General features: G+C 33.8%; 1 protein-coding gene across 1 annotated transcript in view; it reads right to left on the bottom strand.

The window, feature by feature from the left end:
* CNTN5 (contactin 5) overlaps window positions 1-19,622 on the bottom strand; it is a 1,371,764-nt gene that overhangs the window by 495,652 nt on the left and 856,490 nt on the right. The window contains exons 5-6 of the mRNA XM_082339878.1: window positions 13,321-13,444; window positions 13,017-13,192 (exon numbers count right to left, since the gene is read on the bottom strand). Coding sequence (XP_082196004.1) covers window positions 13,017-13,192; window positions 13,321-13,444 — 300 coding nt within the window. The remainder of the gene's footprint in view (window positions 1-13,016; window positions 13,193-13,320; window positions 13,445-19,622) is intronic.

Raw genomic sequence — 19,622 nt, 5'->3', positions numbered from 1 at the left:
AACAGACCAATCACAAGTAATGAAATTGAAACTGTGATTAAAAATCTTCCAACAAACAAAAGTCCAGGACCAGATGGCTTCACAGGTGAATTCTATCAAACATTTAGAGAAGAGCTAACACCCATCCTTCTCAAACTCTTCCAAAAAATTGCAGAGGAAGGAACACTCCCAAACTCATTCTATGAGGCCACCATCACCCTGATACCAAAACCAGACAAAGACACTACAAAAAAAGAAAATTACAGACCAATATCACTGATGAATATAGATGCAAAAATCCTCAACAAAATACTAGCAAACAGAATCCAACAACACATTAAAAGGATCATACACCACGATCAAGTGGGATTTATCCCAGGGATGCAAGGATTCTTCAATATACACAAATCAATCAATGTGATACACCATATTAACAAATTGAAGAATAAAAACCATATGATCATCTCAATAGATGCAGAAAAAGCTTTTGACAAAATTCAACACCCATTTCTGATAAAAACTCTCCAGAAAGTGGGCATAGAGGGAACCTACCTCAACATAATAAAGGCCATATATGACAAACCCACAGCAAACATCATTCTCAATGGTGAAAAACTGAAAGCATTTCCTCTAAGATCAGGAACGAGACAAGGATGTCCACTCTCACCACTATTGTTCAACATAGTTTTGGAAGTCCTAGCCACGGCAATCAGAGAAGAAAAAGAAATAAAAGGAATACAAATTGGAAAAGAAGAAGTAAAACTGTCACTGTTTGCGGATGACATGATACTATACATAGAGAATCCTAAAACTGCCACCAGAAAACTGCTAGAGCTAATTAATCAATATGGTAAAGTTGCAGGATACAAAATTAATGCACAGAAATCTCTTGCATTCCTATACACTAATGATGAAAAATCTGAAAGAGAAATTATGGAAACACTCCCATTTACCATTGCAACAAAAAGAATAAAATACCTAGGAATAAACCTACCTAGGGAGACAAAAGACCTGTATGCAGAAAACTATAAGACACTGATGAAAGAAATTAAAGATGATACCAACAGATGGAGAGATATACCATGTTCTTGGATTGGAAGAATCAACATTGTGAAAATGAGTATACTACCCAAAGCAATCTACAGATTCAATGCAATCCCTATCAAATTACCAATGGCATTTTTTACGGAGCTAGAACAAAAAATCTTAAAATTTGTATGGAGTCACAGAAGACCCCGAATAGCCAAATCAGTCTTGAGGGAAAAAAACGGAGCTGGAGGAATCAGACTCCCTGACTTCAGACTATACTACAAAGCTACAGTAATCAAGACAATATGGTACTGGCACAAAAACAGAAACATAGATCAATGGAACAAGATAGAAAGCCCAGAGATTAACCCACGCACCTATGGTCAACTAATCTATGACAAAGGAGGCAAAGATATGCAATGGAGAAAAGACAGTCTCTTCAATAAGTGGTGCTGGGAAAACTGGACAGCTACATGTAAAAGAATGAAATTAGAATACTCCCTAACACCATACACAAAAATAAACTCAAAATGGATTAGAGACCTGAATATAAGACTGGACACTATAAAACTCTTAGAGGAAAACATAGGAAGAACACTCTTTGACATAAATCACAGCAAGATCTTTTTTGATCCACCTCCTAGAGTAATGGAAATAAAAACAAAAATAAACAAGTGGGACCTAATGAAACTTCAAAGCTTTTGCACAGCAAAGGAAACCATAAACAAGACGAAAAGACAACCCTCAGAATGGGAGAAAATATTTGCAAATGAATCAACGGACAAAGAATTAATCTCCAAAATATATAAACAGCTCATTCAGCTCAATATCAAAGAAACAAACACCCCAATCCAAAAATGGGCAGAAGACCTAAATAGACATTTCTCCAAAGAAGACATAGAGACGGCCACGAAGCACATGAAAAGATGCTCAACATCACTAATTATTAGAGAAATGCAAATCAAAGACATAGAGACGGCCACGAAGCACATGAAAAGATGCTCAACATCACTAATTATTAGAGAAATGCAAATCAAAACTACAATGAGGTATCACCTCACTCCTGTTAGAATGGGCATCATCAGAAAATCTACAAACAACAAATGCTGGAGAGGGTGTGGTGAAAAGGGAAACCTCTTGCACTGTTGGTGGGAATGTAAATTGAGACAGCCACTATGGAGAACAATATGGAGGTTCCTTAAAAAACTAAAAATAGAATTACCATATGACCCAGCAATCCCACTACTGGGCATATACCCAGAGAAAACCGTAATTCAAAAAGACACATGCACCCGAATGTTCATTGCAGCACTATTTACAATAGCCAGGTCATGGAAGCAACCTAAATGCCCATCAATAGACGAATGGATAAAGAAGTAGTGGTACATATATACAATGGAATATTACTCAGCCATAAAAAGGAACGAAATTGAGTCATTTGTTGAGACGTGGATGGATCTAGAGACTGTCATACAGAGTGAAGTAAGTCAGAAAGAGAAAAACAAATATTGTATATTAATGCATGTATGCGGAACCTAGAAAAATGGTACAGATGAGCCAGTTTGCAGGGCAGAAGTTGAGACACAGATGTAGAGAATGGACATATGGACACCAAGGGGGGAAAACTGCGGTGGGGTGGGAATGGTGGTGTGCTGAATTGGGCGATTGGGATTGACATGTATACACTGATGTGTATAAAACTGATGCCTAATAAGAACCTGCAGTATAAAAAAGCAAACAAAACAACTAATACTAAACTTTCATTGGGTTATTTGTATGGAAATATGTTAATATAAATGTTTCAGACATTACATGAAATTTCTAAAAATCTTATATTTGTATTTGTATGGAAATATGTATGGAAATATGTTAATATAAATGTTTCAGACATTACATGAAATTTCTAAAAATCTTATATTTGTATTTGTATGGAAATATGTATGGAAATATGTTAATATAAATGTTTCAGACATTACATGAAATTTCTAAAAATCTTATATGTTCTGGTATAATGTTATAAGTAATAATCCTAGTTATTACTTTAAAATGTATATCTCAGAAATAACTAATTTTCTTGTCAACTGCATTATTATGAACTTTCATCAAATCTTTAACCGTGGTCATTTTTAAGTCTTTTGTCATTTACAGACAGTTCTGGGTGTACTCTGATGATTTTGCAAATATGTTCCTATAAAAGGGTTTCATCTTCAAGAAATTCATGGAAAAGACTCTGACAAGTACAGGTTTCTGGTAACGGACTGTACTGCTGAACTGAATGAATAAGCATTTTCAGAACTCTAATGAAAAACTGATGAACTCATAAAAGTGCTAACAAAAGATCAAGATAAAAAAAAAAATTTAATTACATGGGACTGAGTGAACTGATGAGGATGAGTATAATTTTTGTGACTTTCTGTCTGAATTAAAAAAAAAAAAAAAATCCCACAAGGACTCAGAGGCAAAGAATATACAAATCAATTTTCACTGCAAAGTAAAGGAGCTGTTACAGTGGAGGATTACTGGACTGAATGTCAATATTATGACATAGTATGAGTGTGTTTCATGTTTGGTAATTGCAATCATTGTTGCTTTTGTTGTGGTCATCCATGTACAATGCTTGGTGTCAGTCTATTTATCTCTTGTAAAAATAAAATACAGTGTGTGTGTGTGAAAAAAAAAAAAAAAAAAAAAAAACAAAAAAAGACATAGAAACACTGCAGAAAGCTCATATAGAAACCAGGACCATGAACTCACAGGTGCGGAAGCCCTTCTGAGCAGCACACAGCTAATTATTTGGTCTTGCTTAGGGGTTATCCTCTTAGTTCCTCTTCTTTACATTCTTTGGGAATGGGAAAAATACCAGTTAAACCTAACTACCATGTGATTCTTCCACTGAGTGTTACAAAGTTATGGCGGTAGTAAAGTAGTTTCTACTTCTCTTGAGATAATAGTTGTGTTTTATTGAAAAAAAATTAGTTTTTTTCTAGTCCCACATACTATTTACAACATTGAGTATCTTCTGTGTGGCATAATGTTTCCCTAGAAGCAAATTAAAATCTAGAGGAAACCTATACCTTACTTGGAAAGCAGAAATTCGTTTCACTAATTAGACACTCTCTATTTTCAGCATCTTCCTCTACACTGACTCCTTTCTTTCTACTACCAAATAACACAATGTTTCACTATCATGTCATGTCAACAAAACTCTGTTAAACATCCTCGTTACTGTTACAGTCAAAATCATAATCCACTATAATATCTTGTACTTAAATGCCTTCAATTCTGATTTCTGTCTCGATCTTTACTAAAATTGATTTTTAAAAGTCTCAAAGTCCTAAGGTCTTTTCTGAGTGTTACAACATTTGACGTGAATGACAGTTCCTACCTTAAAATTCTGAATATCAGTTCTATTTTATTGGTTTCTGCTGCACCTCTCGGATCATTCTTTTCTTATCTTCTTCACTAACTCCTTTCTTTCTATCTTTCACTATCTTTCTATCAGAGAAATGTGTATAATCCTAAAGGTTAATCCTTAGTCCTGTTTTCTTCCTAATATAATTTCTCTTGATGAACCATCCCTATGGTTTCATTGAGTCTCTCAATATGTTCTGTTGCTGCTTGCCTTTCCTGAGGGTCAACCAATATTTTTAAATGTTGGGTATTTTCTTCTGAAAATCAGAATAAAACTACCTCATCTGAAATCACTTTATTCTTCCAGAAACTTGTTCCTCTTCTCTGTGTGACTTCATTATGTAACAGCATTATGTATTGCTCAATTGAATTGATCAAAGCTCAGAATTTTGATATTTTAACTCCTCCATATTTTTTACATTTCCACCCCTTCTTATTCAGCCATTTGCAAATTCTCATTTATTTTGGAGCCTCCTACAGATATCTATCATATCCAATACATCAGGGCCTTCAAGTCCTTTCTACCTAGGTTATCAAAATGACTTCTTAATTTGACTTTTCCTACAGAGCTGTCTGCATACATATTTCCAGAGCAACCCTCTGATTCTCTCTGCCCTTTATGCACTTAAAGGGTAAGTTACAAACTTCTGCTTAATTATGGTAAAACATCAGGGATTTATGCAGGGGCAATATGGTCATAATTGTGTTTTATATCATTTCAGAAAACAATACAGAGGGATTTTAGTGGGGTTCGGGTAGGGTGGAGAAGGGAGATGTTAAGAAGTAGAAGAAGCAGGCAGGAGTTCCAAGTAGGCAATTTTTCTGGTAGGTCAAGGAGAGATACTCATTATGGGCTCCTTGACTTCTAGAACAATGCCCAAGAGAGTAGAGATTGAGTAAATGTTCTATGAATAAAACAACTACAGATATGTTGAACAAAAACTGCATGGTTAAGTACAGTGTAGGGTAGAACAAGGTAGATTATAAGTATGATGTTCAAAGTTAGATATGAATTGGAGTTGCTGTTCTATTATTTACTAGCTGTGTGACTTTGGGAAAATAACTTGACATTCCTGAGCTTCACTTTTTTTCATTTATAAATTAGGTCAAAAATAGAACTTCCCTCATAAAGTTGATAGGAAGATCAAAGAGGGTGATGATGCATTAAATGCTTTTAACAGTTTGCCTGACTTTTAAGTGTTCAATAGCTATCGCTGCTTACTCTTGTGTTAGTGTTATTAAATTTATGTACATACAGACAGACATATACATACACACATATACATATACACATCTATACATCCACATCTCTATTTGTCTATGTATCTATCCATCCATCTATTGTTATACAAGAAGAGTAGCAATGTGTGGAAATGGCAATCAGATTACAAGAACTTTAGACTGTGTAATACATATTCACTTGGACTTGTCCCTCAAGAAAAGATTTTTTGGAGTAAAATAAATTTAGAAAAGACTCATATCTGCATCTTTGTTTATGCTTCTTGTTGTATATTAGTATCTTTCTATTCATCAGGATTATATAATGTCCTGAGATGGAACTGCTATTTTATCAAGTAAAAGTGGCACTAGTAGTGAGATTTAAATTCAATTGTACTTTTATGCCTTGGAATTTTTTATGCTGGGAAAAGATCTCTAAAGACACTCTGCTAAGGTTAGGGAACAATGAATTAGGTAAATGGGCTAGAGCATTAAGGGTCAGAGGATTTGTATGCTCCCTGATCCTGGTCTTTCTGGGTTACTTCACACAACATGAGTGAAGAAATGCCTTTCTGAATTTCTAAAAACTAGAAGCAGAGCACTGAGATCACTGAGAGGAGCTCTTGTACCCGAGCTCAAGCCATTTCACTGTTATCTCTCACATGTGGCCAGAGTTATTCATGATTTCCATAAATAATGAAAATATGTGTTTGGATGAACTTTAATAAACACAACTCTTGCAAATTTTTAAATAAAATTAAGAATTAATTATTTGAGGACAATTGGCCACAGATTTCCACTTTGATTCACTCATAACTTTCCTTTAAAGCATAAAATCAAATATTTTTAGATTTTTTTTTTTTTTTTTGATGTGGACCATTTTTAAAGTCTTTATTGAATTTGTTACAATATTGCTTCTGTTTTATGTTTTGGTTTTTTGGCCACAAGGCATGTGGGATCTTAGCTCCCTGACCAGGGATCGAACCTGCACCCCCTGCATTGGAAGACAAAGGCTCAACCACTGGTCCCCCAGGGAAGTGCCTATGGATCACCATAAGGGGAGGGTGGTGTAGTCGGCAGGATGTGAAACTATTTTTAATTAAAAATTTTTTCTGTGATCTCAAAGAATTCATACTATAGTTTGTCAAGGGGTCATATACTCACAGGTACCATATCTATTATGATCAGAATAATTGTCATTTTAAAGGAAAACTTAAACTGTATTCTTTGAGTAATGATGTTATACAAGTAAAACAGTGTTGCTTTGTTTATAGAAGACAAAATTACAAACTAATAACTTCTCTTGTAATAAAATCAGATAATTTTATAATTAGTAAAATCATCCATGCCAGAGTGACTCATCCAGGTTAATATTCAAATAATTTAATAAATTTATTATGAACTAAACCTCATAGACTAATGGGATAAAGCTTCGAATATACTGTAGAGTTAGCAATTACTCAAATAATTTTATTAGGTATAAATGCTAGTAAAATGTGATTTTAAAGCCTAGGGTCAATTTTACTTTAGGGGAAAAAGTTAAGAAAAAACTAGAGAAGTAATTTTTGAGTTCTATATGAAAATGAAAGGTTAAATTAAACGGCTTAAATACAAAGTCTACAAAAATCATACATCTCTCAAAGAGTTAAGGGGGTTATTTTAATCAACTGCTTCAAGGAAAACTAATGCAATATTCTGGAACTACATCATCTTAAATACCCTGAAAAGCAATATGTTTGAATTTAGATATGAACTATCAATTTACTGGATGGCATATAAAGATATTTTTGAAGCAAGAGACAGCATGAGGAGATTTTATTCTTGATTCATTTTATGTTTGACTTGCTGGTATGAATTATTTCTAAAAATCCAAACTTTGGAGAAACTGTTATGAGCCTTAGATTTCTGAAGGATGTTTGAGGAGTGTGTAGTGTCACATTATCAATTCAAAATTCTCATCAGCATGGTAATGAGCTAATAGAGTGACAAAGTTTTATATGGTGTATTCCTGCTTGTCACTGAAGAAAAATCACTATACTAGGTGAGGAAATTATACTCATGATGAACATAAGCTACAGGAGTAAAATATACTCTGTCAAAAATAATCTTATTGATAACCAGTAACAATCATCACTAGCAATAATACTCCAACTTTGTGTTTATTTATGTCTTTCTTTCTGAACTTAAAAATCAGTTCACAGACATGACTTCTCCACCTCATTAATTTTTACTACACCCTTATGAGATATATATTTATTAATGCTAATGTATATTATTAACATTAACTAAGCTGAGCCATGTTTATAAATATTCATTTAGGGAGAACTTAAATTGAAAGATCCTCATGGGTAGATATTTAGACATGTGAGAGGTGGGTTAAAAGGAGCAGCAGCTGCTCAAATCCATCAGCTGCTCAAATCAAAATTTAAAAAAAAAAGATTTATAAATGAACGAAGTGAATAGCTTCATGATTAAATTCTAGTTACATTTAAAAAATTGGTTTGGTTTTAAGTAAGGCTTAAAAAATTGGTTTGGTTTTAAGGCTAATTAAACGTGCTATTGAGTTGATGTAGAGATGTTAAAATCTCTATATAAAGCCTCAGCTGAGAAATTTCTATGAGAATTAAATGTCAAGAAAAAATTTTCTTCTCAAACAAACATCCTTTAAATGTTTGTATTTCTCCTTTTTCTCTTACTACTGGGATTCCCAAGGAAATATTTATGTCTTGACCATAATAATTATGAGACATATGGCTTATACTATCTTGACCTCTTATGATGAAATGTACTTTTTTCCTGGTGTTGTATTTACTAATTTACATATTTATCCTTCATGGTATATGATTTTACATGGCAAGTTAAATAAATCACCTTTGGAATGAGGTTAAGATCAAATATATTAGTAAATCAAAATAATTATTATATAAATATACACTTGTTGATATGTTGAGTGACAAGGGAATAGGAACAAAACTTTAAAGAAACTAAATTTATTTTACACTTACAGTTAGTATACATTAGATATATCTTTTATTATTGCTACATCAACAGGTAAAAGTGCCAACACTCATTTCCTAATCACGATTCTCTTCAAAAGCCAGGATCTATGATGATAGTTTCAGCTTTTGATAACAGCCACAGTCATCCATGTCCTGTCTCAAGATTATTTAGAAAATGTAGCTTTCCAGGTCCTAACTATAGATTGTCTAACAAATTTTTAAATTAAGAGAAAAAGATATAATAAATGAGAAAATATGATAAGAAAAAAATAATTACATACCAAAAGTACTATAAATCCCCAAATTCTAGATCTAGAAGGAGATCTAATGTGCCTTAAGCTCTTAAATTTCCATAAGGAAAATTAAGCAAGTGATTTATTAACTAATTTAAGCAATGAGAATAAATGCAGAATGATTATATACTTAATTTTTATCCCAGTATTTATTTTTGTTTTACACATAGGTATTAATATATTGATTATAAAATGATGGTTGATGAAGCAAACATAAAAAGATTTTTTTGAAAGATTATAATATAATTATTGTTTGAGAAAGATATTAAAATCAAAATGAGTATACCATAAAATGAATATAATACATATTTATATAAGGAAAAGACTGAGTACTATTAGAGTTAAATAAGAGGTGTCATCTGTAAAATGTGTTCACATTTAACAGCATAATACTTCATAGGTTGATTATGAAGATGAAATGAGTTAACATATTTTAAAACACTTAGAACATTGTCTGCCATAGAAGTAAGCATTAAGTAAATATAAACTACTTATATGAACTTGAGACCTTAAAAAAGTTTTTGTTTTTAAAAATCTTTTTTTACTAAACAGGTTTGGCAATAAGGTCATCTTCCTCAGCACCGGAACTTATTTGGATCAATCTTATATGCACCTCTAACACCTAGATTTTAGTTTCTATAAATAACATTATGCCTTACGGTCAACGAAATGTAGCTGAATCTATACTTGGGGGGTGGGCACAAGATCAAGATGTTATTGGAGGAAAGCTAGAATATTTTAAAATATATTTCTGGTTAATGAGGACAAAGACTCTAACATTCAGGGATTCCCAATAGTCAAATTGTGACAATTTATATATGTATATGAATAAGGTTAATCTGCAAAATCTCATGCAACTTTAATGATACTCAAAATTGGAAAGTTTAATATGATGTATGTGTGTATATAATATATATAATTTTCATACAAAAGGAAGATAATTCTAGTAGGATATGTTTAAATGTTATTACTTTTAATAAGTATGGAATTGTTAATATATGAATATCTTGATTCTTCATTTAAATATGTACTTATTTATAAAATATAGATCAGTACTTTTTTCTATGAATATAATTAGGGAAGACACATTTAATGTTTATTTAACATTGTCCAATTAAGTCTTAAAATCACATTATTTTAGGCAAATATGTCACATTTCAAAAGGTGAAAGCCTATGCAAAAGCTATAGATTTAAAGTATTATTATTATTATTTAAAGTATTATTATTTAAAGTATTATTGATATAACAAAAATAATGTTCAAATTATAAAAGAGGCCAAGTCTGTTAACAGTCTCACTTTGAAAGTAGCAACCCAAATTCAATTGGTTGATAACTCAGAAACTACTCTGGATTAGGTAATATGATCCTCTTTTCTATTTGATTTTAGAAAATCACAATTGCACTACACAATGTAGAAAACCATAGCTGATAAAATTATTGTGTAATACATACACAAATACATACATGATAAAATTAAGATATAAAGGTAAAAATATTTATATAACAAAATAATTGTAAACCGAGTTCATAAATTTGTAATCATTTTGATAATTTGTAATTTTGTTTAATTATATGACACTTAAAACATTTAACAGACTTGTATTAGATTTAAATATTTAATTTAATCTAATATGTTTTAATAATTATCTAAACTTACTAAATATACTTGTTTTGAAATATTAGTTATGTAATACATATTTAAATTTTTACATAAATAGTGGCTGATGGATATAAATAATTAATGATTTCAGCTTCAAAATGTATAAAAAGTAATCAGAGTTCCTGTAGCCACAAAAGCCCTTTGGACATTAAGCATTCTATCAACAACAAACAGTGAGTTCATTCTCTATCTCTGAGGCTGGTCATAGAAAATCATGATGTAAAGGAAAGTTGCCACCAAGTTTGTAATCTTGCTTTACATTTGTTTGCTCTCACTTCCTTTCAGAAGCCCCTTCTTTTCTTTCTCCCCAACATCCTACCTCATTTTCTCCCCTTAATCATAAAACTACCCTGATTCCTAGAGAATGGGTGACTCCTAGCACCCATGCTCACACCCAGGTATACTAGAAAGCAAATTGATTTTCTTCATCCTATCTTCTCTATCACCTGTATTTGCATTTTTTCCCCAAATATCACCAGGCAAAACATAAAACTAAGCCTAACAGACTTAATTTTTATATCATCAACGCAGACATAATGGAATCTAGGGGAGCAATTTTGAGGCAGAAGTGGCCTTCCTTATATAAGTGACTGACTGCTTCAACCAGGCATCTTACAGGCTCTTATGCATATGTACGGTCTCCAGAACACAGCAGTGAGTCAGGTGGGGTGGGGTTGGGGAGAGGCAGAGTAATAAGACACTACCAATGATTGCATGTGTCTGTCTACCCATACATTTAAGTTAAAAATAAAGCAAATATTGCTCTAAATTAAGTTCAGGACAGCTTGATGTGGAATAGATAAGATAAGTAAGTAGGTAGGTAGGTTGATTGAGAGATAAAGCTTCCCTTGCCTAGTCATTGAACTGTAAATGCTGGTGCCAACTTGCTCACTGTAGGTGGGATTGACTATTTGATAGCTGTGACAGGTCTTTGCAAAAATCTAGAAAGACACAATCATATAGACATCTAGGATCTTTCAGTAAATAGATTTCTGGTCTGAATAATGCAGAAAACATTGCATATTTTGCCACCACTGCTGATTTGGGAGAAAAACAACTGATATACAGGCTATTGAGAATTAGCGTACTTGTATTAGAGAGTATAGACCAAAGAGAAAGGTATAAGCCACTAATACTAGTACATCGTGTTTTCTGGATTTGCTGTATCTGTCTTGAAAAGACTGCTCTATTAAACAGAGGAGCAATTAGGTGGGTTGTTTATTTGGTTTATTAGGATTTTTTCAATGTACATACTGAAAAGTTTTAGGTTCTGTGATACACCACATAATATTTTCAAAAACAAAAGGAGTATACTTAGGCTTCTATCTTGGTATATTTGGTGTATGTAAAGTACAAATCTAAACTCCTTAGCCAATTATACTTTAAAAGATATTTTGATTTTTTTAGTATCTAGCTCGATGTTCTCGAAACTGAATCCATTATCATTCCTTTATTCTTTCCTTTTCTCCTTCACACTCCTTTAATAGGATGTCTGGGTTCTGGGTTAATTAGACATAATACATGACGATTATACAGACAAAAATCAATTATTCCATTCTTCAGGGTGTAATTTTAACTTAAAAATCTTTTTGTGACAAATTACATAGCCATTATAGTTACATATGAATTATTAACACAAAGATCCCTGGCCCTTCTATTTCTTAGAGATTACAATCCTCAAGAATTTAATTCAAGTAGGATTACCTACTAAGAAATGATCTCACCCAGTAGCCTATCCTTAATTTGGTGTAAGACCCCATCATAAATGAAATGATTTCAAGAGTTTTAAGAAATCTCTACATTTAGTTAATTAGATATACGATCTATTTTAGAAAATGTATATATTCTAGTATACACGAATGATTACATGTGGTGTCTTTTTTCTAACAAAAAAACTGGGACACTTGGGAGGGAAGTTATAATCAGAATCTGAGATATTAGCATTTCAGAGGCATTTCTTTGGTTACCTGACTACAAGCAGAATTTTTAGTGTGTGCTATCTTATGTCCAGAAGAATCTATAGCAAATAGTGACTATAATAGACAGTAGAAGAATAAAAGCAGTTAAGTGCATATTTTAAAGGCAGAAAGAAAAAATTAAAAATCTATTTCTTACTAGATTTCAAAGGATATTTCAATTCTAAAACTTTATCTGCTTTTATGAACAGAATTTTTAACCTCACCAGACTACTATTTATGTGAAGAGGGCAAACATTTCAGGGAATTTGAAAATATCTCAGGAAGAAACACATTGTTTTCATACTTCTAATCATTACCAGTTTATACCATGATTTTAAAAGTTGAAGTCATAAGCTATTGCCTCACTAAACTTTAAAGTTTTATATATATATATATATGTATATGTATATATATACACACACACACACACTATATATGTATATGTGGAAAGAGCAATACTTTACTCACAGGCAAACTGAAGTACAGCTTCTCTACTAAGAATACTTCCAAACGTGTTGGCTGCCAAACACTGATAATGGCCAGAATCCTTTGCTTCACTTGGATTGCTTATAATGAAGGCCCCATCTATCAAACTGTAGCGATAATCACTTTCCAAATCTATTTCTGTTCCATTTCGAAGCCATCTTAGGAAAAATCAGAAGACAAATGCATAAAAATTACTTGAGACATTATAATACTCCCTGGGAGTATCAGAATCTCATTGAAAGGAATTTTTAAGACTTAAGAAAAATGATTAACAGTGAATTTCTACCTGTAATTGGGAACTGGGTTGCCACGAGCTTCACAATTCAGTGCTAGTTTCTTTTCATCAGAATCAGTCGGGAAAATTATATCATCTGGTTCTTGCACAAACACTGGCCCGTAGTCCACACTTTCTGTAAGGACCAAAAGGAAACACTTTAAAATTTCTCGAAATATCAAGACATTTTTTCTCCACTATGTTCCTACTCAAAATTATTGCACTTTCCTCATAATAAACAGGCATATTATCAAAGAAAGATATAGCTAGCAAATTACATTGTTTTAGAAAATTGCAGACACCTAAATGGATTTTTTCTGTCATTGACTAAGACTGCTTTTAAAAATATGATATATGAAATGAAAAAACACATCTCAAACATAGATGTTGTACTTTTTAAAATATATATCTTTGAATTCACCAGAAGTGGAGCTAAGGAGAATAATATTAAACAAAAACATTATTTTAAAAACCCCCAAATTTTGTAAAAGTCTTAGAATGTTAAAAATAATATATGATAAAGGAAAATCATGAACTAATATAGTGTTACTGCTTGGGTACTACAGACATGAAAATGTTGGTCCTCGTGCATTTTTCACATATTCCTTTCTTCACTCATTCAATCAAGGACTTTTAGTGCTTAATGATGCTGGATTGTAAGGGGAAAATGATGTAATGCAAGTACACACATTCTCATGGAATAAATGAGACATGTCCTCAAAATAAGTCAAATAATTGAATAAAGATGACAAAACTGTATACAATTAAATGTTTACCAGCTGGTAGATAAAGTAAATAAGTAAATAAGAAGAGAAGAGGCATAAAAAGGAAGGCATCTTTTTCCTTAGCTACAACCAAAAAAAATTACATGAAAATAACTAAAATGTATTATTCTATACCAAATTATATTGCTGTTACTTAAAGTTTTATTTTAAAAGAGGAAAATAAATGATTTGATAAATAAATAACTTGAGAAAATTGTTGTCAAAATATTATACTGCATGTTGTTGCATCATAATGAATTTTTAAAAATTCAGAAAAGCACATGAAACCTTGTCAAAATCTCAGTTAGAATTAAACTGCACAATCAAGTCAAGAAAAAAGAATTCCTTCTGGTCTTTACTCATTAAAATATAATTATTTAAATTAATGTTATAAATATCTATGATGCATAAGATTAACTTTTAATAAGTATATCTTATATTTTTATATATATTTTAAAATTCTTGAGCTTTAGAGTCAGACACTTGGGTTCAAATTCTAATACCATCATTTTCTAGCCTTGAGCCAACTACTTTTATCCTTTGCTGCTTCATTTATTAATTGTGGATAATAATGTCTCCTTACAATATTATTATGAGGATGGATCAACATTTGTAAATACTTAGTATGCCACAAGTACTCAGTAAATTATAATTAATAAGAATAATAACTAAAGTTTACTTGTGTTATAATTACTATATGTCAGACATTATACTGAATAATTTATATGCAATATATCGTGTAACACATAACAACAATGTGACTAGAATTAATTTCCTCGTTTTATTTTTATTTCTTTTATAGAGCAGTGATTTTTAATTTTTCTCTTTAGCAGTAGTACCCTTTATTTTTTAATTAATTTTTATTTCAGTATAGTTGATTTACAATGTTATGTTAGTTTCAGGTGTACAGCAGAGTGAATCAGTTATACATATACATATATCTACTCTTTTTTAGATTTTTTTTCCCATATAAGCCATTACAGAGTATTGAGTAGAATTCCCTGTGCTATATGATAGGTTTTTATTAGTTATCTATTTAATTTCCCCATTTTGTAGAAGACAAAACTGAGGCTGAAATCAATTAAGTAAATTTGTATAGTAAATAAATGATAACTTTGGGACACAAAGCCAGGGCTTTGGAATATAGAACCTGATTACCACTACCACTATCACTACTACTACTATTACTATTATTTATAACAATAATAATTATTATTATACATTTAAATAACATTTACAAACACTTTCATATATTATTATTTAATTATCTGAGCTGAGTTTTATAATTATTTGTAATTCAAAGTTGAAAACGCTGAGGTTCTGAAAGGAGACTTCCACAAAATTAGCCACATAGTAAATAGTTGATTTTAACTAAGTTTCTATGGTTCCAAATCTTATATTCTGAAAATTGTCAAAACAGAACAAGAGAAATAAAGGCTTCCCAGACTGGGGAAAAGCAGAGAGTTGAGATCTGCTAAACCACAGATTGGAAAATAAGGGACTAGTCTGAAAAACATGTATTCTGACTGCTTGTACTCTGTTAGATATCTTTGTTCATTGTCACTTTGAAAGCATCTTAGTGACTCAGTGAGCCCTCTTCCTCTCTCTCTCTCTCTCTCTTTGTTCTTCCTCTTTCTCTCGGTTTTCTCTTAGAAATAAAGTTCATTGTAAGGGGTGGAAGAGCCTGGGTCGATGTAGAGCTTTCCAGTCCCCAGCAAAGAATAATCAAAGATGATTCTATCATCTCTGAAGGGATTCGTTTTTAAAATTCCATACCAACAAGGTATTATTATAGACAAAATCAGACAGACTATTTTATGCATACACCTGTAGTAGTAGACTCCATCTATTGATAAAAATGATGCATTGCAGGAGACCTTAAGATGGCAGAGGATTGAGGCGTGGAGATCACCTTCTTCCCTACAAATACATCAAAAATACATCTACATGTGGAACAACTACTACAGAACACCTACTGAATGCTGGCAAAAGACCTCAGACTTCCAAAAAGGCAAGAAAATCCCCACGTACCTGGATAGGGCAAAAGAAAAAAGAAAAAACAGAGATAAAAGAAAAGGGATGGGACCTGCACCTCTAGGAGGGAGCTGTGAAGGAGGAAAAGTTTCCACACACTAGAAAGCCCCTTCACTGGCAGAGACGGGGTGGGTGTGGGGAAAGCTTCAGAGCCACGGAGAGAGTGCAGCAACAGGGGTGCAGAGGGCAAAACAGAGAGATTCCCACACAGAGGATAGGTGCCGACCAGCACTCACCAGCCTGAGAGGCTTGTCTTCTCACCTGCCAGGGTGAGTGGGGGCTGAGAGCTGAGGCTTGGGCTTTGGAGGTCAGACCCCAGGGAGAGGACTAGGGTTGGCTGTGTGAACACAGCCTGAAGGGAGCTAGTGCTCCACAGCTAGCCAGGAGGGAGTCCGGAAAAAACTCTGGACCTACCTAAGAGGCAAGAGACCATTGTTTCAGGGTGAGTGAGGAGAGGGGATTCATTCCCTCTCTGCCCACAGAAGGCAGGGGACCACCTAAATGAGCGCCAGAGACAGGAGTGAGCCACGGCTATCAACTCAGACACCAAAGAAGGGCATGAAACGCTAATGCTACTCCTGCAGCCACCAAGAATCCTGGGTGCAAGCACAGGTCACTATCTACAACCCCCCGGGAGCCTGTGCAGCCCGCCATTGCCAGGGTCCTGTGATCCAGGGACAACTTCCCTGGGAGAACACATGGCATGCCTCAGGCTGTTGCAATGTCACGCCAGCCTCTGCTGCTGCAGTCTCGCCCCACATTCCAATTTTAACTACCATACGCCTCCCTCCCCCTGGCCTGAATTAGCAACAGCCCCCTAATCAGCCTCTGTTTTAACCGCATCCTTTCTGGGAGGGACCAGAAGCCTGGGGACAAGCTACATGCAGAGGTGGGGCCAAAACCAAATCTGAACCCCAGGGGCTGTGTGAACAAGGAAGAGAAAGGGAAATTTTTATGTGCAGCCTCAAAAGCAGCAGATTAAATCCCCACAATCAATTTGATATACCCTGCATCTGTGGAATACCTGAATAGACAACAAAGCAACCCAAAATTGAGGCGGTAGACTTTGGGAGCAACTGTAGACTTGGAGTTTGCTGTCTGTGACTGACTTGTTTCTGATTTTTATGTTTATCTTAGTACAGATTTTAGAGCTTGTTATCATTGGTGGATTTGTGCTTCGATTTGGTTGTTCTCTTCTTTTTTTCTTATTACTTTTCTATGTTTTTATTTTATAGTTTTATTTTATTTTTCTTTCATTTTTTCTCACTTTTCTTCTGACCCGTGTATCTGACAGGGTCTTGGTGCTCTGGCATGGCGTCAAGCCTGAGTCTCTGAGGTGGGAGAGCTGACTTCAGAACATTGGACCACCAGAGGTCTCCCAGCCCCACATAATATAAATTGGTGAGAGCTCTCCCAGAGATCTCTGTCTCAACACTAAGACCTAGCTCCACCCAAAGGCCAGCAAGCTCCAGTGCTGGACGCCCAATGCCAAACAACTAGCAAGACAAGAACACAACCCCACCCATTAGAATAAAGGCTGCCTAAAGTCATACTAAGCTCACAGACACCCCAAAACACCCCCCACAAATGCAGCCCTTCCCACCAGAAAGACAAGATCCAGCTCCACCTACCAGAACACAGGTACCAGTCCCCTCCATGAGGAAGCCTACACAAACCACTGAACCAACCTTACCAACTGAGGCAGACATCAAAAACAATGGGAACTAAGAACTGCAGCCTGCAAAAAGGAGACCACAAACACAGTAAGTTAAGCAAAATGAGAAGACACAGAAATATACAGCAGATGAAGGAGCAAGGTAAAAACCCACCAGACCAAACAAATGAAGAGGAAATAGGGAGTCTACCTGAAAAAGAATTCAGAGTAATGATAGAAAGGATGATCCAAAATCTTGGAAATAGAATGGAGAAAATACAAGAAACGTTTAACAAGGACATAGAAGAACTAAAGAGCACAGAAACAATGATGAACAACACAATTAATGAAATTAAATATTCTCTAGAAGGAATCAATGGGAGAATAACTGAGGCAGAAGAATGGATAAGTGACCTGGAAGATAAGGAAATAACTACCACAGAGCAGAATAAAGAAAAAAGAATGAAAAGAATTGAGGGCACTCTCAAAGACTTCTGGGACAACATTACATGCACCAACATTCGAATTATAGGGGTCCAAGAAAAGAAGAGAAAAAGAAACAGTCTGAAAAAATACTTGAAGAGATTGTAGTTAAAAACTTCCCTAACATGGGAAAGGAAATAGTCAGTCAAGTCCAGGAAGCACAGACAGTCCCACACAAGATAAATCCAAGGAGAAACATGCCAAGACACATATTAATCAAACTATCAAAAATTAAATACAAAGAAAAATATTAAAAGCAGCAAGGGAAAACCAACAAACAACATACAAGGGAATCCCCATAAGGTTAACAGGTGATCTTTCAGCAGAAACTGCAAGCCAGAAGAGAGCGGCAGGACATACTTAAAGTGATGAAAGGGAAAAGCCTACAACCAAGATTACTCTACCCAGCAAGGATCTCATTCAGATTCAACGCAGAAATGAAAACCTTTACAGACAAGCAAAAATTAAGAGAATTCAGCAACATCAAACGAGCTTTACAACAAATGCTAAAGGAACTTATCTAGGCAGGAAACACAAGAGAAGGAAAAAGCCTACAAAAACAAACCCAAAACAATTAAGAAAATGGTAATAGGAGAATACATATTGATAATTACCTTAAATGTAAATGGATTAAATGCTCCAACCAAAAGACATAGACTGCCTGAATGAATACATAAACAAGACTTGTATATATGCTGTCTACAAGAGACCCATTTCAGACCTAGGGACACATACAGACTGAAAGTGAGGGGATGGAAAAAGATATTCCCTGCAAATGGAAATCAAAAGAAAGCTGGAATAGCAATTCTCATAACAGACAAAATAGACTTTAAAACAAAGACTATTACAAGAGACAAAAAGGACACTACATAATGATCAAGGGATCAATCCAAGAAGAAGATATAACAATTATAAATATTTATGCACCCAACATAGGAGCACCTCCATACATAAGGCAAATGCTAACAGCCATAAAAGGGGAAATCGACAGTAACACAATCATAGTAGGGGACTTAAACACCCCACTTTCACCAATGGACTGATCATCCAAAATGAAAATAAATAAGGAAACGCAAGCTTTAAATGACACATTATCAAGATGGACTTAATTGATATTTATAGGACATTCCATCTAAAAACAACAGAATACACTTTCTTCTCAAATGCTCATGGAACATTCTCCAGGATAGATCATATCTTGGGTCACAAATCAAGCTTTGGTAAGTTTAAGAAAATTGAAATCGTATCAAGTATCTTTTCCAACCACAATGTTATGAGACTAGATATCAATTACAGGAAAAAACTGTAAAAAATACAAACACATGGAGGCTAAAAAATACACTACTAAATAACCAAGAGATCACTGAAGAAATCAAAGA

The sequence above is a fragment of the Balaenoptera borealis genome (genome assembly GCF_965194805.1).
Source record: "Balaenoptera borealis genome assembly, chromosome: 11".
Taxonomy (NCBI): Eukaryota; Metazoa; Chordata; class Mammalia; order Artiodactyla; family Balaenopteridae; genus Balaenoptera; species Balaenoptera borealis.
Note: the sequence above shows the minus strand (reverse complement) of the source record. Positions and strands in the feature narration are given on the sequence as shown.